General features: G+C 52.9%; 1 protein-coding gene across 3 annotated transcripts; it reads left to right on the top strand.

The window, feature by feature from the left end:
• Positions 1-451: 451 nt before the first annotated feature.
• On the top strand, positions 452-24,763 carry SUN2 (Sad1 and UNC84 domain containing 2). 3 transcript variants are annotated; one of them, XM_048834254.2, is made up of 18 exons: positions 452-660; positions 2,508-2,667; positions 3,702-3,790; positions 4,515-4,649; positions 5,037-5,132; positions 6,097-6,190; positions 6,582-6,652; positions 8,806-8,942; positions 9,561-9,770; positions 10,228-10,305; positions 11,504-11,547; positions 12,790-12,955; positions 13,353-13,580; positions 15,780-15,864; positions 16,346-16,461; positions 17,650-17,817; positions 18,752-18,844; positions 21,191-24,763. In XM_048834254.2, exons 2-18 carry the CDS (start codon positions 2,543-2,545, stop codon positions 21,302-21,304), a joined length of 2,049 nt encoding a protein of 682 aa, XP_048690211.2. In that variant the 5' UTR covers positions 452-660; positions 2,508-2,542; the 3' UTR covers positions 21,305-24,763. The 3 variants fall into 3 exon arrangements, with proteins under 3 accessions (XP_048690211.2, XP_048690181.2, XP_048690192.2); XM_048834224.2 differs by having other exon boundaries at positions 3,702-3,892; XM_048834235.2 differs by lacking the exon at positions 452-660 and adding an exon at positions 1,082-1,183 and having other exon boundaries at positions 3,702-3,892.
• Positions 24,764-25,193: the final 430 nt, after the last annotated feature.

Here is a 25,193-nt window from a genome sequence, read left to right as displayed (position 1 = left end):
TTATGTTCCCCTGTGTTCCAATCCGGATTGAACAGGAAAGCCAAGAAGCCACTATTAGGCTGGGGATGGGGGGAGAGATGGTCCATTGTTACTGCAAAGCAGATACTTTGGTAAATAGTAACGGGAATGTGGATTAAAGCTAGGGCGCCATTGTCTTCCCGGGTCTCTGGGGCTGATTAGCGATCGCCCAGCGTGCCCGCTCCTTCGGGCAGGGGCTCTCCTGTTTGTACAGCGCCGGGCACCCTGCAGTCTCCGGCTCTGGCCGGCGCGGGACCCCAGCCGGCGAGCTCACGGGTTAATGGCCGCCGCCTGGGCCAATGACGGAGCCAAGCGGCGGGAAGGCGGGGCCCAGCCGGGGCCTTTGTGTTCGAACCGCCCAATGGGGGCGGCCGGCGGCGGGTGAGTGGCAGCCCCGGCGGCGGCAGCAGCCGCAGCGTGTGGCAGTGACAGGCGCCCGCCCCAGGCCGCGCCGCGCCCGGAGCCAGCCGCTCTCCGCGGGGAGCCGAGGGGGCCGAGCCGGGGCGCTGCCCGCGGGGCTCAGCGCCGCCCCGCCTGAGACACAAAAGGCGTCCGACAGCGCGGCGGCTGGCGAGAGCAGCGGGGCGGGGAGCGGAGCCTCCCTCCCGAGCCACCCAGCGGCCTGGAGCGCGCCGCAGCCAGGTGACCGTGCGCCCCCCCCCCCCCCCGCCGGGCCAGGCTCGGCTCGGGGGCCCGCCGCGCTGTTCTCTGCCCCCTCAGCGCGGCGCCTGGGCGGGCGGCCGGGGAACGCACCGCTGCAGGAGCGGGCGGCCGGAGGGGATGCCCCAGGGCGGGGAGGCGCAGTGGAAACAGCAGCCCGGGGCGGGGGGTTCCCAGTTTGCAAGTGACAGGCTCCCTCCTCCGAGCCTCGCTCTGCCACCCCCGCCGGGGAAGTTGCAGCTCCTGCCTGAGCCGGGGTAGACTCCGGCTCCCCGTCCCCGTCGCTGGCCGTGGCCCCCGCAGGCCTGGCCCGCCCGTGGGGCGTGAGGGCACCCAGGAAGCAGGAGTTAAGAGGGGCCATTTCTGCAAAGTGTTTGCTTTGACTAGGGGCCAGGTTTATCCCATGCGGCGGGGTAACTCTGTTGATCTCAGTGGCGGTAGCCCAGGGCTGAATGTGGCTCCCTAGCTGCATTTGAAGGGTGACTTGTGCTGCTGCTGGTGAGATGTAAGTAGTTTCCCCCCGCCCCTCCCTTTCCCCCCCCATGCACTAGGAGGGAGGAGTTTAGAAGCAGGATGTCAAGGGGGGGGAGGCACGCACAGAAATGTCTGAGCTCTAGCAAGGTGTGGAAAGAGTCTGGGCAGGATGCGACCACAGAGCGGGAGTTGCCAGGGTGTGGGTGGGAAGGAGCCAGATACGGAAGCATCTCTGGAATTGTGCCAGCTCACAAGGTGGGATTGAAAGTTGTTACTTTGTTCAGTTGAACCCAGTGTTTGGTGCAGTCTCTGTGCAGCAAGACAGCAGTTAATGTGAGGAGTTTGTACCCATGTGGGTGGGCTCTTAGAGGGGGGAATAAAGGGAGGGGGAATTTACAACCCTATAAGCGGTGGAACATAGTGGTGGATTTGGGCCAAGTATCTGCCTCTGCGGCTGTTTCACGTTTTGGCTGGTGTGCTGCGGGGAGGCTGCTTTATAGAAACAGGTGCCAGGCAGGCACTAACATGGACGAAGCTTTGCTCAAGTGGGCTTCTTTCTGCAGGACATGTGTTCTTTTTCTGTCCACAAGACACCTAGTCCCAGTCAGAGCCAAGCTGTTTGCGTTGTGACATGCTGGAAGAAATAGGCTAGTGTCTGCCTGCTGGCTTGTGGAGAAGCTGAGCTAACTTGTTGTTGGGGCAGCCTGGGGCACTGGAAATGGAGGTCATGGGGAAGGTTGCATATGCTGCGTCAGGCCAGTTACTGGACTAGTGCTGATGCCCACCTGGCCCCCTACCGCTGCCAGGGCATCTCGGTCCTGACCCGTGGCGTCTGTTGCTAATTTAGCTTGGCCTTGGCTGAGCAGAGATTGCTCAGTCATGCTGAGCTGTTGGGTGGCGATGAGAAGAGTCTGGCTGAGATCCACTGAACTCCTCTCGCTTTTGGCACGAGGCAGGATTTGAAACCATATCTGCAGGGGTGAGCAGCCGATGCAATAACCCTGCTGCAACACTCGCCCCACCCCACCTCCAGGATAGGAGACTGCCAACCCAGTCTGTTCTGAGCTGCTGCCTTTCAGGCTTTGCCCGTCCCCACGACTCAGATGATGCAACCCCTGAGACCCCAAATTCCGGTGACATCTCAGGGAGTGAGGCTGGGTGAGTGAGGATTGCATCTGTACATTCAGAGCATTTCCACGGCCCTTTTCCCTGTCTGCCCCACTGCAGGACATCCCTTCCTCTCCCCCACAACTGAGTGAACGTTCATGGGCCTACCCCTTGCTCAGCCCATTGCCAGCGCCAGGCAGTACCTTCGAGTTCTCACGCTACCTCATCTCTTTCCGTTGCTCTCCCAGGTACCTTGTTGAGGGGTGATTGAGCCTCCTCTGTCATGTCCAGACGCAGCCAGCGCCTTGGGGCCACCCGCTATTACCAGGGTGATGATGATGGCAGCAGCAGCGGTGGCAGTTTGCTATTGGGTGGCCAGGAGCCCCCCTTTAGGGACAGTCCTAACAGGTAAGTGGGTACAGGGTGGGGGGCCTATATACCTCATCCCCACCTGCAGTGGTGTTGCGAGGTTTGTCCGTAGCCCAACTTGAAAAAGATGAGGAGTCAGTTTGCCATAGTGTGAATTTCCTCTCCTGAACCCCAGGTCAGGGGTCACTGAGAGTCCAGAGCTCCTTACCCCGTTCTGTGCGAGGTGAGGGTCTGTCCCTGAGCGCTCTGCACTTATCCTTAGAGGGGCAGGGTAGTTCACCCACTGGTGGTGAAAGGAGCATAAGAGAAAACCTACTGCTACTTTCATGACTTTACCAGCTGGATTTCCTTGCCGAACCCTCCCATGGCCGGCTCTGGGTAACCCCCTGTGTGCCCCACAATCGTCTTCCACCTTATTCCTCCCAAGCAGGAGCACAGCACTCTTGCTTGTCAGGCATATTTTGGTGTTTCCTGGCCATTGCCCTCACTCTCGTATCACTGAGGGGGGCTGCAGTGATCAAAACTGGGGTGTGGGGGCCAGCTGTGCACAGTAATGCAAAGAGCTGAGTCGTCAAGCCTGTCCTGGGAGGCCCCCAGTAGAGGTTAGGGGTTGTTATCAAACCATCTTTCCCCAACCCAGCAACCTCTCCTGGTCACAGACACCTTCCAGGAAAACCACAGCAGCTACAGAGGAAGCAGACAGGAAGCAGAGGGCAGGGTGTTCTCTTGAGGGTGGCAGGACCGTGCCTGTGATAGGCCAGAGGTGTGTGTGTGTGGAGGGAGATGGCAGGGGACTGCCCCCAGCGGGACTCTTATTTTGCAAGGACAGATGACAGCAGTTTACACTGTTTAAAATGTGCTGCCTGCTCTGGTTCTCTCCTCACTCAGGTTGGTTTCACTCCAATGACTTCAGCAGCGGTGTGAATGAGAGGAGGGCAGGCAGGGCCCCAGGCAATGTAAAACCTGACCAGAAGCAAGGCTGGCTCTAGCTCGCCCCTCCCCACTTCCCCCTTGTCAACCTGCACATGTGCACGCAGCGTATGAACTCTCTCTCATTTCCTTGCTTCGGGCAGGACCCTACGGAGGAAACCGAGCAGCATGAAGCGCCTTTCTCCAGCCCCGCACCTGGGACCTCCCCCTGCCACCCAGACCTCCTACTACAGTGAGTCTGTGATCAGTGAGTCCTACCTGGGCAGCAGCAGGGGACTTGCTGGTGGGGGCAGCACTGCCTTTGATGACCCACAGGACAGCGACTCCTACTGGGGTGAGTGCTGTCTCCCCTCGGTGCCAGCTGTACCGTGTCCTATCACCCAGTGGGGCCCCTGTCCCTCTCCCTGCAGCGACCCTGCTCCCCTCCTCTTTGATGTGAAAGAAAAACCTATGAACTGAGTCCTGGGCTTCATCTCCAAACTGCCTCAGCAATGGGATCCCAGAATGTGCCCTCTTTGCTGGGAGCAGGGGACACTTGAGAGGAGAATTGAGTCTTCTCAGTTCCTCTCCCCTGGGCTGCGTGGGTTGCCAATGACTTGAGTAGTGATCACACACTCACACACGCACCCCTCCCCCAATGGAGCAGCCCTGAGTGAAGGAATGCAGCCCCACAGGGAAAGATTGTTGCCCCCCTCAGCCAGTACTGATGGGGCACCAAGATCAGTCCAAGGGAATTATCAGGGCGGGAGGTATTGGGATTGCTGAAGACCCCGATAAGTGTGTAGGGATAGGCCTCCCTAGTGCTGCGAGGGTAATTGGGCACACCCTGAGTCACTAGCAGCAAGCCCGCTACCCTACAGAATTCTGTCCCCTCCACCGGCCCCAGTGTGTGCCTGGGGAGGAGGAGCACAGAGGCTGTTGGGTAGTTTCTCAAGGGGACTCTGTTTCCTGGACAGGTGGGGAGCTCTCCGTGAGGAGAAGAAGAGGCACAGGAGGTACGGAGTCCAGTAAAATCAATGGGCTGGCAGAGAGCAAGACTTATGACACCTATGCCTCTTCATCTGGCTACTCCTCTGAGGATGACTATGCAGGTAGGGATGGCTCTGACACCCTGAAGGTGGCAGCAGCATGGGTAGCAAGGTTGCCTGGGATAGAGGCCTCCCAATAGAGACCCACTTAGGTCCTGGCTCCATTGCATGGGGAGAGTATAACCTCACAACCAGGGCTGGCCATCATCATTTCAGGATCACCTCAGACCTGCCTCTGTGACTGCAGTGAGATCAGAGTGAGGGTTCCCCACCTCACCTCAGGCCTGGCTCTGCAGCTGGGGGAAGAATAGTGAACATTCACTAACTAAGGCATCAGGGCCCCTCAGCACTGGATGCTGGAAGTCCCACCCCCCATTCCAAAGCGAGTGAGTGAAGACATGAGACCTCACTTTTGTGACTTATGGCCTCTTCTTCCTTCCTTCGCACCAGGTCGCTCTTCCTTGGACCAGAGCAGTGCTGGTTCTGGGTTCAGGAATGCCATCTCACGAGCAGGCTCTTTTCTCTGGCTGGTGGTCACTTCACCAGGTAAGTGTGGGGCTGTCAGCATTCTCTGTAGGCAGCATTCTCCCACGCACACTGACACCCACCACCCTCCATGTGCACACGTGCAGTAGTCATGGGTCAGAAGGGTATTTTCTCATGTGCTGGTTTAAAAAAAAAAAAAAAAAAAAAAAAAAGTAAAAACCATGTTCACTAAAGCACTGTGAAAGTTAGGAAAGAGGGGACCTGGTACCAGGGCAGGAATGAGGGCATTGTCACAGGTCCCAGGGCTGGAATAGCCGGAGTACTGAGGGCAAGTCTGGTGTGTATGTGTGTGTCTCTTTGAGATGGATTATGCATACTTATCGTTTGTTTAGCATCATTGGTGTGCTTGGTCTTTGAAAACCCGAGAGAGAAAAAGCCTTTATGTACCTCAAATGACATTATAATGACATTTATTTTTATTGTGGTACAGCTCAGGGGGCCCATTCATACTATTTATTTGTATTGTGGTTGTACCTACAGGACCAAGTCAGGGATCAGGGCCCATTGTGCTAGGCACGGTACAAACACACCACTAACAGATGGTCCCTGCTCCAAAGAATCATTGCCCAACACACTAGGTGCTGTACAGTCTAAATTAGATGGTGCTGCTAGGATAGATAATGCAATAGGCGAGCAGGGATGGTCAGAACTCCTAGAAGAACAGCTCTCATTCAATATAATGGATTTCTTTCTTCAGGGAATTAATGCCTCAGGGAAGAAGTGCTTTTAAGGAGGGATGGGCGTTTCTGTTTGTGCAGCACCTAGCACAATGGGGTCCTGGTGCATGACCTTGGGCTCTTAGGTGCTATGGTAGCCATAATAATAACAAAGGGTGAGTAGCCTTCCTAAAGAACAGGGAGAGGGCAAGAACTCCGGAGAAAGGAAGCAGGGATGCTGGCCCAAGTGTGAGGAAGATACGAAAGGGACATCTGAATGTTCTGATGCCATGTGTGGGTCTTTGCAGGCCGGATCTTCGGACTGTTGTACTGGTGGATTGGAACCACATGGTACCGCCTCACCACTGCAGCCTCTCTGCTGGATGTCTTTGTCTTAACAAGGTCAGTGCAGATTGGAACCAGAGACATGGGGAAGCAAGTTGGTGTGGGTCTGGACCTGGATCCGGACAGGGCAATGGACAGGTGGAAGATGTGGGGCAAGGAATACAGTGTCCCCACAGGGGAGGAAACCAGTGAGATATATATGTGAAGGACCCCAGTAAATCTGTGAGGAAAATGGTCAGGGTTTTTATTTGTTTTTTTCTTTTCTTGTGGCCAAAACTGACTATGGACCCAAGCTGGGCTGTGTGAGTTAAGATTCAGGGTGTAACTTTCTTCCAGAACTTCCCCTTCTCCACTGCCTTGTACTGTCCAAGTGGATGCAGAAACTCCCTGGGCGACAGGTTCTGGGCAGCTGCACTAATGTCTGTTCCTTGTCCCCTCTGCTCTCCAGGCGCTATTCGGCTCTGAAGAAACTCCTTCTGCTCCTCCTGCTACTGCTACTCCTGGCTTCCATTGCTTATGGTGAGTCATCCCAGGCTCCCAAGCTGTTCTCCCTGCCCCCTCCCTTATGCCCTGGACAGCGTGGCTCTAAGGTCAAGAAGACATCCTGAGCTCTCTGCGGCAATGCGATGCTCCTGTGAGGTCACAGGAGAGCCTGCTTCCCTCTGTGCTTTACATGTGTCTGTACCCAAAGGCACACTCCCTAAGGCAGGTTCCAGTGGGCGGGGAATGCTTTCACACAGGGCCAGGATGTTGTGAGTTTGGCCTTGGCCCGTGTAAATCCAGCATTAGCTCTGTGCTTGGTGACCACTGTCTGATATTCTGAACCCATCCCCTGACTCCCAATCCTCTGGACTGTGAGGGAATCCAGCTCCAGTTCCAAACGCTACAGCTGACCCGTATCTCCAGAATGAGCGAAACCAAACCCTTCCATCCAGCCTCCCCTTGTAGTCCTTGACTTTGTGTTCCCAATTTGTAGTTTAATGATCAGGAATAAAACCAAACTGAATTCTTTAAGGTTGGAGCCTCCAAGATGGTTCAGGTAATTTAATTTTGTGGAGGACTGTGAATGACACGAGTGCTAAAATTAAAGACTTTATTTAATATCAAATAGTTAGTTAAAGAAAACAGGCAAGCTCTGCATTTATGCCCATGTTCTAAGATGAAATGATGCATCCCGTGGTGATCAGTCCTGGATGAGAAGAATGGGTGTAATCCTTTCTCCGTACCTGGATGGTAGATGGGCGCATCAATCTAAAATTAGCATGCTGTCCTTGTTGTAATTGCTTATAACAACACTCCACAATTAATTAGCATTAAGCCTGCCTATTAATATATATCTATATTTCCACCACCATAATGAAAATACCTTCTACTCCCTCACTGGCTATTTAATATTAGACTTGCCTTTAATTAATATCTGCGTAAATGCCATACCAATGACTCTATCCATCTAGATAACGTTTTCCAAAACAATAACATTTTATCTAAAACTCTTTGAAAAACAGTTAGGACCAAAACCTGTTTGCAACATGATGGGGGGCAGGGCTATGTCCTAACTCAGTGCTTTTCAACCTGGGGTCAGCAGACCCCTGAGGGTCCGCACACTATGCCTAAGATTTCCAAAGGGGTCTGCACCTCATTAGAAATTTTTTAGGGGTCAGCAAATGAAAAAAAGTTGAAAACCACTGGCCTAACTTGTCTCTGAGCTGCCTCATTTTACTTCACTCAGATTTTACCAGGCCTCGCTTGGCTATTGTCAAGCCTATTTTTAGGAGGTAGATTTTTGAGCCTACTTATGTTTCAGCACATTTCTGTATAACATAAGCAAACTATCTCTGTGGGCTACACCCTATAGCAGCAGTCCCCAAACTTTTTATGTCACCCCCCGCCTCCCCTTACCTGTAATGGACTCTACTTGTGCCCCCCTGGGAGCTGGGGCCGGGAACCAAGCTGGGACCTGAGCAGAGCTGAGGTCAGCGCATGGCTGGGTGGCAATCCCTTCCTGCCTCCTGTCAGGGCTGGCCTGGGCCCTGCTGCACCTCCAGGATACCCCATAGTTTGGGGACCACTGCCCTATAGCCTCTGGGTCAGGAGCTGAATTCTATTGCTTTGTCCTAGCTTCAACATATACAACACTGCAAGGGGGTTCTCTGCTGCCTTGTGTGGTGGTGGTGGTCATTGCTGTGAACTGCATCAAAAATGAAAAGGAGTACTTGTGGCACCTTAGAGACTAACCAATTTATTTGAGCATAAGCTTTCGTGAGCTACAGCTCACTTCATCGGATCCATACATCGGATTCATACAGATCACTTCATGCATCCGATGAAGTGAGCTGTAGCTCATGAAAGCTTATGCTCAAATAAATTGGTTAGTCTCTAAGGTGCCACAAGTACTCCTTTTCCTTTTGCGAATACAGACTAACACGGCTGTTACTCTGAAACCTGTCATTATGCATCAAAAATGTGTACCTGAATGAGAGGAACCCATCTTCCGGTCACTATGGTGAAGTCACAAAGCCTGTTTGCTTTCTGTTCACATCTGTGAGCAAACCGTTTCTGAAGCCTGTCTGGGCATTTCTAATGCACCTCCATTTGTGGTCTATTGTACACATCTCCTCTCCCCCCCTCCCCCTCCCCCCCTTAACCAACCAGTCCCCTTTTTGTGTTGCCAGGTGCTTGGTATTTCTACCCCTTTGGATTCCCGATGCTCTACCCTGCCATGTTTTCTTGGGGCACAGCAAAGCTTTCTCCCCCTGTTGCTGGGAAAGAGGAGATGCTTAGAGCCGGGGATTCATCTGCGTTCTTTCGGGTGAGTGCCAGACGGATCTGGGGTGTGGGAGGGGAGTTCCAGCATTTCTTCTCATCCCTCCTGCTAATGCACCTACCCCTTAAAATCTCCAGTAGCAGGGTTAGGCAGACTGAATGTGGCTGAGGGACTCAGTCTCTAATCTGAGAGCAGCTCCCTTTTCATACCCTGAAAATGAAAGATGCGGGAACAAGGGAGATGTCTTTAGCATCTGGGCTTGGATCATTTCCAACCTGTGTGCATACAGCCCTCTCTGCTAGCTGAGCAGAGGGTGCGTGCCCCTTTAGTCCGAGATGGATGTGTGTGCCTGCATGCGCACCGCTGCCCCCTGCTGGGGGGTGACAGACGTGCTCGCTTATATAAGTTCCTTTGAGTGGTCGGCTGCCCTTCATATACCTCAGCCGTCCAACCCTGCCTGAATTTGTGCACACACCACTGCCCCCTAGTGGAGAATGGAGGACATGCTTGTATATATCCACTCCCTCTGCAGCCTGTGCTGGCGGGTCACAGTTTGGTACAGAGCTGCCGGGACAGCTGGGTAAGGCTGCCAGTCCTACATATGCCACAGTGTGTGTGTGTTTGTTTGTTTTTTCTTTCTTTTTGCCACCCTGGGGGTAAAAGGCAGAGCAGCAAATCCTGTCTCGGTTTCAAAGTCTGGAGAAACGCTTCCAGACCCTAGAGGCTGAGGCATCCCGGCTGGAGAAGCTGGAGCTCCAGAGAGGGGTGGCGGCTGGTGGAGGCCTGACACATGAGGCCACCCTGACACTCCTGGAGGGGCTGGTGAGCCGTCAAGAGGCCGCACTGAGGGAGGACTTGGCCCTGCACATCCAGGTAGGGGAAGTGGGGGCTTCTCCTGGGGAAACCTGGCCTGCTCCGCCTACTTCTCCTTAAAGTCACAGCCACCTTTTTCCTTCCCGTCCCCCGGGCCTGTTGCTGTGGGGGTGGGAGAGGGGGGTGCATAAGGCTGATGTGGGTCTGGGGGTCAAGGTGGGTGGGTGGGTGGTGGGAATGGTTGATGGTGGTTTAAGTGGTAGGATTGGGGTCAAAGTGGGTGGATGAGGGTGGCATAAGTGTGGTGAGTGGGGGTGGGGTTGGGTGTGTGTGGGGAGGGTGGTGGGTACAGGGAGTATGATCTGGGGTGGGTGTTGTGTAGTGGGATAGGGTTGGGGCAGCTGGAGTATGGCAGGTGTGCCATGAAGGTGGGTGGGCAGCAGGTGTGGGGGAGAGGATATATTGTGGGTGAGATGGTATATGTGCTGATCTCTCTCCCAAACCTATCTCCCTGCAGAGTGAGCTAGATACCATCCAAGGCCACCTGCAGAAGGATTTAAACGGGCGCCTGGAGAAGATTACTCAGGCATCTCAGGTAAACTAACCTCCCTCTTTAAAGCATGCAAGTATCAAAAACTGGGGATGGTACAGTCCAGGGACTTTGCTCCTGTCCAACAAAAGGTGTCACTATAGGGACCAGCCACGCTTAGGGAAGGAGGTGCATTTCACTTCAGTGCTTGCAGCTGTGGGACTGCAAGCTCATTGGGTCCTGTAAGCTAAATGCAGTTGGACTGGATCAATTCTCGAATAAGGAGATCACCAAGGAGAACCCAGGTGCTGCAGGAAGTGCTGCTGGTGATGCAGCAGGGTTTGCTCTTCCCTTGAATTAGCAGGTGTCCTGTGCAGCTGATGGAAACCTAAAACCCAGGCCCTGACCGCTTGTGTGAGTCAGGATCTCATACCACTTTTCACAGGTGATGAGGCGTTGGCTCTGAAGAGCTTGCATGTTCTAGGTACAGTCATACATTAACTGTGCCTGCAGAGAGACGCACAACAACGCCCTTCCTCAAAGATGGCAAATTCAAAACATACAAGGAAATACTTTTTCACACAATGTCTAACTAGACTGTGGAACACACCGCCACAGGAAGTTGTTGAATCCAAGAACTTAACAAGACTCAGAAAGAGATTGGACACTTACATATTCATAACAAGAACATCTGGAGTTAGCATAATTAGGAACAAAAATGTTGTAGGGGATACTAACCTCATGTTTCAGGGTTTCAGCCGGTCTCTGAGTATTAGAGACCAGGATGAGACCTAATGAGGGGGGCAGATTATCCCACGCATACCTACTATGGGATTCTTAGAACTTCCTCTGAAGCGTCTGGTGCTGGCCTTGGTCACAGACAGGATACTGGGATAGATGGACATGGGGCAGAGCCAGATTAACCTTTTGTGGGCCCAGTGTCTGGACTGTGGCCTGGCTACCACCTCTGCCCATGCTCCAGCCCGAGGCCCCAGCCTTGCGTGGGCTCTTTCCCCAGAGCCACTTGCCTGGAGACAGAGTGGGTGGAGAGAAGTGAGCGGGGCCAGGGCCTCAGGGTGGCACATGGGGGTTGGGGGGCCTTCTGAGTGTGAGCACAGCGCAATTGGCACCGCTGTAAGCCTGGTACTGACCTGGGGTTTAATCCACTCTGGCAATTCCTGTGTTCCTACGCGAAGTAGTTAAACACCCATGTGGCGGATCTCATCCTGTCATGTTTGTTTCCTTTATACTGCTGCTTTCACAGGAGGTGGAGGCCCGGATGCTCCAGCTGAATTCGGAATGGCAAAGGTAATCCTGCCAGTCTCTCGGGAACTATTCAAGTGTAGCCATAACATGTCCTCAACTTGCTTGGGGTGATGAGATTTCTAAAGGAGCAGGTAGCAGGAGGCATCTGTTGGAATCCTGCAGGGATCACTCTTAAGCCTGGTGTGGAACCCGGGGCTCATGGCACATCTACGATACCAAACTGGGAAGGGTTTCAGATTCTGATGCAGCCTGGAAAATATCAACAAACATGGGCAGGAACCAAGATGAGATTTGACTTGGAGACAAGCCAGACAATATGTGGAGGGGAAAGGACCCAGCACACAGCTAGTGGGCAGGAGAGAGCGAAACCTGGAAAGCAGTGATGCCGAAAGGGAGGTGGCAGCAAGACTCGGCAGTCTGGTGGATGTGCTCTTGCAGTTTTGAGATGGTGGCAGAGAAAGCCAGTGTGCTCTTTGGCTACATGTGCAGAGGCGGTGTGTCCTGGAGCTGGTAGCCTGCAGTCCCTCTCTCTGTGACTGCCAAGATGGCACCTAGAACACTGTGCTCGGGTCTGGCACAGCAACCCCAGGAAGACATCAATACATTGCTGCTCTTCTCTCAGCTCCTCCAGAAATAACCAAGGGGGCTGGATTGGCTAAGGGCAGATGAGAAGAGCCGAGGACGTATCACTAGAGTAAAGGAAACATGATAATCCACAAGCCCTGGAAGGGTGCTTGCACCAGGAAGGAAGGGGTGGGGGATTGTTCAAAGGGACATGTGTCTCAGAGCTAGGGAATGGAACTGAGCAAAGGGAATTGCAGCTGGAGATCGAAACCATCTCTTGGGAGCAAGGGCTATTAGGCCTTGGAGAAACCTCCCATGGGAACCAACAGATGAGCTGGGGATGTGTAAATCCAGTTGGTCAGAGCCCTGGAGAATGTAACTTGGATGGGGACAATCTTCCGTTGGTTTGTGGGAGGGGTGACAACAGGAGGGAGGGGATGTTGAGTGAAAGAGATGATGTGACCTACCAAGTCGCTCACCAACAGATTACTTTGAGCCCTGGGGTGGGGTGTAAATCCAACAGGAATATACGCTCTGGTATTTATGGCTGTAACTTTCTGGCTGGGTTCCTCAGTACACCTGCTCCTCAGCGTCGTCCTCTGGGACCATGGCTGGAGGCGCCAGGGGGTAGCTCACTGCCTCCATTGCAATTCGGCTGTGGTCTGTTCGTTTGCTTTATTCTCCCCACCACCACCACCCTCCTTTTTTTTTCCTCTGTAGCTCGACACAAGAGGGCCTGCAGGGGAGCTTCCGGCAGGAGATGGGCAGGCTGGAGACGCAGCTGGCAGGCCTGAGGAAGGAGCTCGCACTCCTGGCATCTGACCAACAGGCAGTGGTGAAGCACATGGAGTCGCTCCCGGGACAAATCAAGGGAGTGCGGGAGGACGTGAGTCCCCTTTAACAGAAGTCCCATTTTACCTGTTCTCTGCTAAACGGTGACGTGGGAATGTCTGAGTGATGCAGGACTTTGTGGTCCCACCATGTGCTAGGCACCTCTGGGTTGATGAGTTCCTCCTCTTCCCCCCCCCCCCCCCCCCCCCCGAAGCTGGACACTTCCAGGAGGGGTGACCTTTCTTCTGCCACAACCTGGGCACTGTTAGGGGTGGTCCTCACGCATCAGGTGTTGTCCAGGGATAGAGGCTTCCCCGCACGTAAGAGTCTGTAGACCAGACTCCCAGGGTCCTTGTGTGGTGTTGCTCTGCCCATTTGCTCTCCATAGTTTGTCGTGCTCTGCAGTGCAGACTCCCTCTCCTGGGCTGAGCTCTTTCCCTTGGTGGTTTCAGGTGGAAGCACAGTTCCCCCAGTGGATCAGCCAGTTCCTGTTGCAGCCCAGGGAGGATGGAGTGGGCAGCCTGGTTCTCCAGCGCGAGGAGCTACAGGATCAGCTCCGGGAGCTGGAGCGCAAAATCCTCGCCAGAGTCTCTGAGGACCAGAGGATGTCTGCGCGGGATGCCAAGGCTAGCATTGGGGTAGCGCTGCAGCAGGAGGGAGTCACAGGTGTGACTGAAGAGGTGAGGCCTGTCTGCTTCGCAGCTTCCCCTGAGTAACTTACGTGGCTTGGGGGTTGTGGCATGGCACTGTCGACTGTCAAACAGGCTGATGCTGCTTTCAGTGTGTCAGGGCTGTCTGCGCAAGTGTGCAGACGTGGGGCAGGCCAGCCCTGAAACCCTCACACACTTGCATACATGGGGCATGTGTGTGGCAGGCCGGGGTCCACGTGTGTGTGCTCGTGATGTGATGAGTGCAGTGTGTGTGGCTGAACTGCTGTCCCTAGCACGCACCTAGGTGTGTGTATGCCAAGCCTGCATGTGTGGCTATGTGCTGGAGCAGGTTGGGCTGTGAAGATCAGGGGCTTAAGGCTTCATACGTTTTCTATGACCTATTTATTGCTTTTTTTTTTCTTACTCCCAGAACCCTGACAGTAAATTGGGTTGCGGTTGCCAGGGACTTGCTTTGGTTGTTTTTAAAAAAATCAGTTTTGTGATTTACACATTTTATTAAACCCTCATGGAGAAAAGGAGGAGGCAGGGTGGGGAGTCAAGTCACTTACAGCCTGAGGTTTTTTTTTTTTTTTCCAGAAGTGCTGAGAGTTTGCAAATCCTGCAGTGAAGTCACTGAGTAGCAGGGGCTTGCCACCTTCAATAATCAGGCAATTAAAACGCAAAGCACTAAATATATCTTTACATAGGAGGAAGGATGAGCTTGTGGCTCAGGCAGTGGATTGGGACTTGGGAGATCTGGACTCAGTTCCTAGCTCTGCTACCAACTCCCCCTGTGACCTTTTAATTGTTTCATCTCTTTGTGCCTCGGTTCCCCCTCTGAAACATGCAGATGATATTCCCTTTCCCGCACCCTTTTTCTGTCTTGTCCATTTATGCTGTAAAGTCTTTGGGGCAGGCACTGCCTTGCTATCAGGGCCGGAGTAACTCTCCTGTGGGCCCAGGGCTATTAGATTTTGTGGGGCCCCTGTATTACAAGTCTTTTTCCTAATTTAAAACAATTAATTATGGCATCAAGGCTATTAACACTTTACTAAACTTGCCTTTTAATTAACATAAAGCCATTCTGTGGTGACATTTCAGTCTTAAAACATGAAGAATATAGTTAAGTTAGTTCAAAATAGCCTACTTCTTACCTTAGAACAGCTGTTATATTAGTTGCTTTCTGGGAGGGAGTTTGGGTGCAGGAGGGGGTTCTGACCTGGGGCAGGGGGTTGGGGTGCAGGAGCGGGTGCGAGGTGCAGGCTCTGGCTGGGAGGTGCTTACCACAGGTGTCTCCCTGCTGGCGGTGCAGCAGGGCTCAGGCAGGCTGCCTGCCTACTGTGGCCCCACGCCGCTCCCAGAAGTGGCTGACTGCTGGCACACCTCTGTGCGCCCCTGGAGGGATGGGGACAGCGTGTCTCAGTGCACTGGCCACAAGCGCAGCACCCTGCGGGGAAGGGGCCCGGGGCTAGCCTCCCTGGCCAGGAGCTCAAGGGCCAGGCAGGACGGTCCTGCAGGCTGGATGTAACCCGCGGGCCGTAGTTTGCCCACCTCTGTTTTAGATGCTGCCTCTCATTCTAAGAAGGTTCTGGTCTGTGGCTGTAACAATTCAGTGGCCTCACGTGAATCATAGAATCATAGAATATCAGGGTTGGAAGGGATCTCAGAGGTATCTAGTCCAACCCCCTGCTCAAAGCAGGACCAAGCCCCAACTAAATCTGAAGCCCATAATCAGCAGTTCTTTTAGTTCCAACAAACATGGTTCACATCACTTCTGTTCTGTGACTTCTTTCAGTGGTTTTAGACAACATGTTTGGAGTGCAAATGGCTGCCCTGCTACCTTTCACCCGCTTTGGACAAGTCAGCATTTTAGCCAACGGCAGAGTTCAACCCAGTGCTCGCTCACTTGCTCTGTGTGTGAGTGAGAGAGAGAGTGAGTGTGTCCTTGTCTGTGTCCGTGCATGAATGGCTGTATACAATGTGTGTGCAGATGAGTGTGCCCTTAGGGACACATGTATGTGGCAGGGGTTTGAGTGTGATGGGTTGCACGTTTTGTACCTTACTGTTGCATGTGCTGACCATTGCGTGCATTGGTGTGTGTACGCAGAGGCTTCATATACGGATGTGCATGCAGGTGTGTGTTGGGATTGTGTGCGTGCGTGCGTGTGTGATCTGTATGTCTCCAACCTTTGCATTCAGCTCTGTTGTGTCCTTTACTCCTTGTTGCAGCAAGTGCACCTCATTGTGAACCAAGCCTTGAAGCGCTACAGCGAGGATCGCACTGGAATGGTTGATTACGCCCTTGAGTCAGGGGGTAGGTGAATCAGTGGCCACCTCGGTTCCCTCCTCCAATGGCCTCAAAATACAGAAAGGGGGTGTCAGACTGAAGACGCTTTTCCTTCAGAGGAAGGACTTGCTAGGAGACTTCTGACAGCTTAGCGCATAGCTGGCCACCTGGGCATGTGAAGAGGGAGGGTACTGGACTATCTCTCACGCAGGCAGAGCATTACAGTGGGGCTCAGCTGGCCAGTCCAGCCTCACTGGGCGAGAGTCCGTGTATGGCACAGCACACTATGGTTAGAAGGGGAGTTCAGCCCTGCCTGTAGGAGGATTCTTGTCTATCGCCCTGTGAGCTGAGCTGGAATATCTCCTCCCTGCCCTGTACGTTTATGCTCTGTCTGGTACCTCCCGCTCCCCATGCGAGACCATAGTTGGAAGTTATGCTCTCTCTGTATATCTGTCACCTGGTGAGGATGCTGTGGTCTCACATGTCTTTGTTTCCCTTTCAATCCCAGGGGCCAGTGTTATTAGCACCCGGTGCTCAGAAACCTACGAGACAAAGACGGCACTGATTAGTCTGTTTGGGATCCCCCTGTGGTACCATTCTCAGTCTCCACGGGTTATCCTGCAGGTAGGGACCAAGCTGAGTAGAGAGATGTCCGTATTTCCCCCTGTGAACTGAGCTGGAACTTCCTGCCACTGTCCGTGGACTGTTCCCTGCCTGTTGCCCCAACATAAGCCCAGCTGGATAGTTCTCATAACACCTCCCTGATTTAGCTAATTCCTCATTGGTGCTGAGAGTGCCATCACATCACCCTTGAGTCATCTCCTCTCCTGTCGCTACCGAGTCAGGCCTCCCGTCCTCTGAAATCACACTTCCCCCATTTTCATTCCCTTTCTCTGGGTTCTCACAGTGTACTGATCAGATCTGAACGTGGGGATAGGGATGCCTCCCTGACACCTTGTGCTACACAAAAGGCCTGTCCTGGGGCGAGGGAGGGGGAACACGGGAGTTAGATGTGTTGTTTGTCACCTGATCTTACCTTAGCTGTGATCACAGCTGGGTCCTCAAACTCTGGTCATGGGTATGTGCGCACTGACCTCATTTGTGGCTTCAGTTCAAAAACCAGGCTGCAAATGTCCTAGGAATTTCCATAGCAGACCAGGTCCATGCTCCTTCCAGCCCCATGTCCTGGCCCTGATAGTGGCCAATGCCAGATCCTCCAGAGAAAGGTGTAAGAAGCCCCATGTCTGAATGCAATGCTGTAACCAGGGGGAGACCTTTCTTCCTCATCCCAGCTAGTGAGCTCTTTGTCATGAAGCCTGAGGGCTGACCGCGCTTGTCATTGTTAATGGAGCTAGCTGGTGTCACTGCAGATGTTGCACAACTTTCTCTGTGGCAGTCAGGTTCTTGAGTCCTTCTGCCGGCTGAGGATAGGCCAAACCCACTCCTGCCCCTGATCCAGAACCAGCCCCGGGGCACATCTGTGTCTTCCTCCCCAATGCCCACAATAACAGTGGGTTTCACGCCAGCCCAGGCTTAGGGTGACTCCTTCACAACATCTGAAAGGTAACTTTGTGCCACTCCAGTGGGGCGGGTTGAAGGTCAGACCCAGTGTTTTCTTCATGTCTTGCACTGTGGTGTGTTGTTAACAGCTGCCACGTCGAATTCCAGAGGTGGCTGCACGTCCCGGGAGGGTGAGGGATTCCAGTATAGCAGCCTATAAAGTGCTTTGAGTCGAGAGGGCCTAGAGAATTGCATGAGGTGATGATTATTACTGTTACCGAAAGCTGGCTTGGTTTTGTGTTTTGGGTGTAGCCGGACGTTAACCCTGGGAATTGCTGGGCTTTCCGTGGATCGCAGGGCTTTGCTGTTATCCGTCTGTCCAGCCACATTCGCCCCACTGCTGTGACTCTGGAGCACGTCCCAAAAGCCCTCTTGCCCCTGGACACCATCCCCAGCGCGCCCAAGGACTTTGCCGTCTTTGTGAGTGTCTTTCTCTGCGCACGGAAATCGGGGGTAGAGGAGGAAAAATCTGTGTTTGAGGAAGGGGGCACGGGTGGTCTTGGGATCTCTTTCCATTCATAATCATCCGCCATTGGTCATTGGGGATGAGGATGTTTCCTTGCCTCAGAGTTGGGAAACTGCTGTCTCCCTAGGGGGGGCTCCAGAGGGCTGGTGTGTTAAGCCAAGGGACAGGGTGTTGGGGAGCAGGGTGAGATGGGGAACATGGGGCGGGACTATCCTGCAGAAGGAGTCGAGATGAGCTAGGGGTTCGGTACATGGGGGGGAGGAAACATGTTTGGGAGAGGAGGACGGAGACTGAGTACCTGAGGGAGGAGATGAGGTCTGAGGGGAGAGGGAATGGAGTACATGGGACAGGGGAAAGTGGGGGAGGAGGGAAGGGAGAGGTTGACTGGGGACATTTTAGGGGGGGGAAGGGAGGCTATGGCTGGGGGTACATGGGAAGGGGATGGTTTGTGGGGAGGCGGGTGGGGTGGGTATATGGTTGGGGAGGAGGTTGGGGGTACAAGGGGAGGGGAGGGAAGGGCTGAGGACGTGTAACTCTCAGCCATAGGTGCTGGAACTAAGGGGGCTGCTGCACCCCCTGCTGTAAAGTGGTTTCCATCCTATCCAGGGTTTACAGTTTGGTTCAATGGCTCTCAGCACCCCCACTCTACAAATTGTTCCAGCACCCCTGTTCACAGCCTTGTCCCGCCACTGCTCCTGCATGTTCCCTGTTTGTTTACTTTGGCATGGGAAAACAGGAGTGGAGTTTAACTGCACTTGTCTCTGTCTCCCTCTGCCCCTCTGGGCGCTCTGATCACCCCACATTCCTCCTCTCTCTCTCGCTCTCCCCCTCTCTGCTTCCTCATCACTCCGCCCCCCCTTTCTTCCCCACCTTCACTTGGTCTCACAGGGTCTGGACGAAGAAGGACAGCAAGAGGGCATCGTTCTCGGACAGTTCACCTACAACCAGGATGGGGATCCCATCCAAACGTTCCACTTGGAGGTACGGAGGAGGAGTGGTAGGGCATGAGGGAGAAGAGCCCAGAGAGCCCCGCACGTCTAGTATTTAGAAGCCAGTTGAAGGTGTCATCACACAGGCCGTGCCCCTGCCAATGCTGTTACCTCTGCTGTGCCAGGGTCTCTGCCTGGAGCTCTTTGGACAGGGTGGTTTGGCCCAGTGCCCTCCCAAGATGGGCCCGCTGCTGCCCACTGTCGGAGGTACAGTAGGATGCAAGGATAGGTGGGATAATGGCCTGATCCAGTGCAACAGGAGCAGGGAGACCGGAGCAGACAAGTTAATGGTCTGATTTAGTGCAGCATGCACTTGCATGTGAACTACAGGATGTTTCGGCTACTACTCGACTGACTCTGGAGGAAGCCCCCACTGTGATGCTCCCCAGGGGTTCCGAGGTTCCTGGCCATGACCTGGCCTTTGTGAGAAGCCGTCCTATCTGTGCCTGCTGCGCATCAGCTCCCTGACACCCACAGCCTTGGGCCCACAAGCATGGACTCGGGTCTCCACAGACCTCCCCCTCTCTGTGCCGGCTAGTGCTAGGTACGGCCCCCACCCCCGAGCACTGGGTGCGTTCCCTGCCGTATCCAGGCCCTGTCACTGGACACGCACAGTACTACCCAGGTTTGCTGTGCCCAAAGAGACTGTGTACACGCAGCTTGACTGGCCCAGGTCCTTGATGATAACACACAGCACTGGAATCTTACAGTGAAAACAAATGGGTTTATTTACAAAGATTAAGATTGAAGAGGGAGTGAGCAAGGACATTAAGAACAGGTTCCTTGTAAAACTAAAGGTATAACACGCTTCTTAGTCTTGAACTCTGACGGGCTAAAATCCTTGTCAATTCTTCACCTAAAGCAACCTCCCAGCATCACTAGCCCACAATCCAACTGTCTTGAATGCAAAGAGCGCTGTCCTTTCTGCTTTGTCAGTGAAGTATGACAAAATTTTTTTTGCTTCTTCTATTTCCCCAAACTCATTGTTTTCTCCCCCAAAGACAGGATAACTCCTGGGGTGCTGGCTCCAAGGTGTCTTCCCATACTCCTGTTCGATTCACATTTTCCCCCCGCCATCCCCCCCCCAGTTTTTCTTGTTGACTTTCATATGTAAGTAAATAGGGTTTCCACTGCGTTGGCTTTACAGTGCTTGATTTCCGTCAGAGGCAAGGATAGGTGAATAGACCTGCTTTGTCTAGCAGAAAACCTGTTTGTCCGCTCTGCGTGGTTACAAACTTTTTAAAACCTAATTTCAGTGGGTATATGTAACTTCTTGGATATCATCAGTACGTACATTTCACTATGATATTAATGACCAGTAAGTTACCAGCTTTCTTTTGATATCTTACAAGACACTATTTATGGATAAATAAATACCATGAAGGCAGTGCGTTAGGTGTAGGGAGTTTGTCAGGCCTTGCTGTCACAGAACAGTGACCCCTTCACCAGTTGGCATGGAGGGGGTCTGAGGATCAAAGTGACCCAGACCCCTGGCTGGGCTGTGGCTTAGTTAGAGAGGTGACTTTCCTTTTGGGAAGGTCCTCTGGACTTGAGTGGATAATGCTGTAACCTCTCAATAGGGTTCTTTCTGAGCCATCCTGTAGAACGGAATAGCAAATTCTCCTCCTGCTGTAGAATCCTACAGGAAGGCTCCAAAGCCTACAGAGAGGTTCTCTATCTCTGATAGATACCAAGGGCTAGCTCCTCTGCCCCACTCCAGTCTGTTTGCACTGCTCTGGTGGCACAAGGCAGTTCTAAAGCTGGCTTAACCACGCCTGGGGATTCCCCCTGCATAGGGGACCACTTGGCTGGTGTAGAGTCACTATTGTGGCTCCTATGCCCCACCCCATTTTTGGTCTCCCTGGCATAGGGGGTGTGGCCTGGGAGAAGGGTCCTGTTGGCACCACTTCTGTATCTGGCGGACCCGTGCATGGCTGGGGCACATTTGCATTTAGATGATCCCTGGTTGCTGGGGCAGCCTGGGGAGACCACTGGATAGGACTAATGCAGAACCAGGATCCAGGGGCCACAGAGATGGCTTAAAGCCACTTCTTCCCCCACCTTTTCCCCTCTGGTCTTGTGCCAAGCACAGCTTTGCCAGACCAGAGGATCGGGCCCATTTAAGTTTGTAGAGTACTTTGCATAGGACCCTACTCATTCCCTCCCTATTAAATTCTGAGGGTGAATAGGAACTCTCCAGCATAGGTGTGAGTGAAGACCCCTCCTGAAATCAGTGAGGCATCTGTGGGGAACGGGGGCTGACTCTTGCCTAGAAGTGGTGCTGCTTTCTGCAGAGAACGACCCAGACTATGAAATGTCTCCTCTCTTCCTTGCCTAGGGTGAAGATGTGGGCACGTTCCAGGTGGTGGAGCTACGGATTCTGAGCAACTGGGGCCACCCGGAGTACACCTGCATCTATCGCTTCCGTGTGCACGGGGAGCCGGTCCACTAACCCCGCCCTGCCTCTCCCCTGCCCCCAGCTGGCTACCTCAGGTTCTGCGCTGGCCGCAAGCAACAACCATGACAGAGAGAGGTTGTCTCCAGAGAGAATGGCAAGCCGGTTAAGGAAATTCTTCTTTTTGCTGCTTCTCTCAAGTCCCAGGGTGGGAGATGTGGGGGAATGACCACCCTTGGCAAACCTAGTCCCCATATGCTTTTCTGTGCTGCCGCTTCCAGAGGGAAGAGTTTGTATTGGGGGTGAGGGGGGTGGGAAAGGATTTTAGTGTTCAAAAGGTGGTGTGATGGGAAACGAGGCTCCGATCCAGGTCAGACCAGACATTTTAACTTTTTAAAAATTTTATTTTTAAATGAGTCTATGCAGTCCAGACCTTTCCGCACCTCCCTTTTCCCAGCCCCATCCCTTCCAGATGTTAAAGAAGACTATAGCATAGTGTCCCAAGTTTTATGAACAAACATGTAGTTGTTATTATATAGCGGGGTGGAGGTGATATATTTATGGCATTGTTGGCTAGGTAAGCAGCATCTGAATGTCATAGAGGTTGGAGGGAGGGTGGGCACATGACCAAATAATTTTGCACTATCGCCCGTTTCCTTCCATTATTGGATCAGTGGTTTGTTTTAGTTAGACCCAGTGGCTAACTTGCCATGGGTTGAATTTGCAACTCATGACCCTGCAAAGTAGCTAGCAGGCATGTTAGCAGAGGGAAATAATGAGGACACAGACATGTATTAAAGAGGTAATATATAAGCAAAAGACTGGGGTTTTAGTCCTTGGGGGGGAAAAGATAATCTAGTCTCCCTGGGATTGTAAACCAGCCTCAACAATGGAAACCTTCCACTTGGGTCAGTGTCTTATGTAGTCCCCAAGATACACTGCAGCTGAGTGCTATTGGATTTCACCAATATGCGAGGCTGTGGCCCAGAGTGGGAGAGGGTCCTGTATTATTCCCACACACGTATGTGTGTGTCGTTCTCGCATGTAAATCCCCAAAATAGTGCTAAACATTCACAAGTCAAAATGTCTGTGTTTGATGTCCTTTAAAACTCTTCCCCCGACACTGTCTTTAGTAATAATGGATGTACTTTTCCATGCAACGTATAATTAACGTGTAGAACTTCATACCACAAGGGATACCACTGAGGCAAATCGCTTAGATTAGACCGTTACAGTAGCATTTGTAGTAGCACTAACTAGAGTGAAATGGCCAGGACTGTTTAATCCTCAGGCTTTGAGATGTGAACTGATCAGTAGCTATATTCAGGAGAAAATTTCCCTCCATGGCTGCTGCATGATCAGATGCCATGGCCCAGGAGTTGGAGACAGGGTACTAGGCTCGATGGGCCAGTGGTCTGGTAGTGCCTGCCTGCTTTGCTTTTGGAAAACCCTAGTCAAAATTATAACAGTCTGTGGTGGGTGTAAAAATATCTAATTACACCCCCCACTGGTTTATGTACATCTGTATATAGACAACTGTACATAGCGGGGTAGAGTCTAGGCTGTAGTTATCCAGACACATGGGGTTTGTTGATGGGGACGCAGGGCAGACATGAGGGTATCAGTTTGATCGCTGGAAGTGGCACAAACCCTGCAGGATAACGGGGGAAACGAGACTATATTGTACAGGCTTTGGGGATAAGGGGACGACGACCCTAACGGCTCTGATCTGGGGCGAGGGTGGGGAAAGACAGCAGGCTGAGCAGAGGGTATGGTGCCAAGGCTGGCTGAAGGGTGCTGCGACACAGCTCGTGGGGCTTACTGTAAATAGGGGCGGTGAGGCAAGCCAGTGCAGCTTGGTTCAGACCAGTAAGGACCCTGCTACCGAGCCTCCAAGGGAGAGTAGTAATGGTGGCAGCAATGGTTCCAGGAGGGGGCTTGTGGCGGAAGCTGGGCCTGGCCTGTCCCCTCAGGGGAGGGGTGGGCAGGTCTGTGTCACAGCCCTCCCCCATTCACAGCTGCTGTCCTGGGCTGAGGCAGTGTATGGGGGTGGTTGGACAGGGCACATGTGGGCAGCGCGGGGCTGACAGCTACCTCTTCCCATGGATTTATCTGGGAGCAGGGAGACAGCACCAAGGTGGGAAAGGCCCCTCCCTGCCAGATTTGAGCCACAAGGACCTCCCCCAGCCTGTTCGTGTTGTTCCCAGCTGGCAAGAGAAGCGGGGTGAGGGGGGAATTGTGAACAGGCTGGCGGGGCCTTCTAGTGGGTGTGGTTGTGAGAATATCAGCTTTGAGCTGCAGGACAGAGTAGGAGCTCGTATCAGTGGCCTTGAGAAGGTAACATGTGGCTGCTCAGAGAAGGGTTTTGTCTCTCTAGGTTTTGGCCAGCATGCTCTGTTCTTAGTTGAGCTTATGTTTTGAATTGTTTTTTACTTATCCATATTGTCTTGTCTTTATCTGAAAGAAAAGCTAAGGGCTCACTTTGTTTCAGCCCCATTTGAGGCTGCCACCCCCCCCAAGTCAAATTGGGGCTGTGAGCTGTGGGGGGTACTGAGCACTGATTTTTGCCAGGTTGTCTCCAAAAAACTGTTGAAGTCCAGTAGGGCTGGGATGGTGTGAAGGGGAAGTGAGTGGGGTACTCCCTTCCACAGCTGGCAATGGGCTTTTTCTGGCCTTAAATCAGCTGGAGAAGTCAAGCTGCGCACGTCCTCTTGGTCTGCTCCTCCACTGCCTCATCAAGCATTTGGCTCTGATCCATGTGCCCATAGGGATGAGGGTGGGACAGCACCTCCCTTTGGAATCAATCACCACTACACCTAAACGGGCTGCAGGGGGTGGTAACTGGGTGAAGAATGGCTTCTACACCAGATGCTGATTGCCCCAGGCACCAAGAGATTGGGAATCAAACAGCGGGCTCCTTTATGGAAGAGCACGGCCCCGGTCCCTAGAACTCGGAGTCCCACCAGCAGGGGACTCAGACTGGCAATTGAAGATGGGTTGTCCAGGGCTTTACAACCCCCTAGGAGCAGTGGACCTACCCTCTGGTGAGTCTTTAAAATCTGACTACTGACCCAACCCTCCCCCAACATCTAGGCATGCTGGAACAGTGAGGAAAGGAGAAAAGGTTCATTAACTTTTCCTGTGCTCCAGCACCAGCTGTCAAATCACTGCTTCAGCTGCAGCCCCACTTCTTATCAACATGCTGGGTAATCATGGTACTAGATACAGAAGGTGAGAACAGCAAGGTGGTAATACATGGGAAAGATCTGCTAAGGCAGAGCTTCTCTGTTTACTCCCCTTGAGCTGCCTCACTTTTCCCCATATCTTTCTGTGTGTGTGTACCAGGAAAGTGTTATAAATTAACCTTGCACAAACCAAGCTGGGTACAGGCAGATTAATCTGTGTTTAATTCTGTAGCCTATTGCAAATGCTGCACTGTTTTGTTTGTTTATCTACAGACTGTAATTTATGCCTATGCAAAAAAAATCCAAGACAATAAATTGTGTCAAAACAGTTGAGATTTGTAGACAGTCCTCGGATGCAGTTTGCAGTGGCGAAGGCGGGGGTCAGAGCTTGGACAGAACTCATTTTCCAGCGGGAGCAGAGAGGGAGAGACACAAAGCAAGATTCACAAGGGGGACGAAAGCCTTGCCGCACCTGACTTTTGCGGCCCTGCCACCTACGTATTCAGGCTCTCTTGGAAAAACTCCAGCAGAATGAGTAGGGAGCGGCCTAAGAGAGCCAGTAGGAAATGTAGGAAAGGGGTGTGGCCTAAGCTCTGACCCTCCAAGGGAGTTAGGCACCTAACTCTGCTCAGGATTCACAACTATGAACCCTACCTGGGAGTTGGCCACCTAACCCATGGCAGTCCTCCTCTATAAAAACCAGGAGGAAATACCCTTATCTTACAACCTAGTGGTTAGAGCACTCACCCAGCATGTGGCAG

This window comes from Caretta caretta, chromosome 1 (genome assembly GCF_965140235.1).
Source record: "Caretta caretta isolate rCarCar2 chromosome 1, rCarCar1.hap1, whole genome shotgun sequence".
Classification (NCBI taxonomy): Eukaryota; Metazoa; Chordata; order Testudines; family Cheloniidae; genus Caretta; species Caretta caretta.
This window is presented reverse-complemented; position numbering and strand designations above follow the sequence as displayed.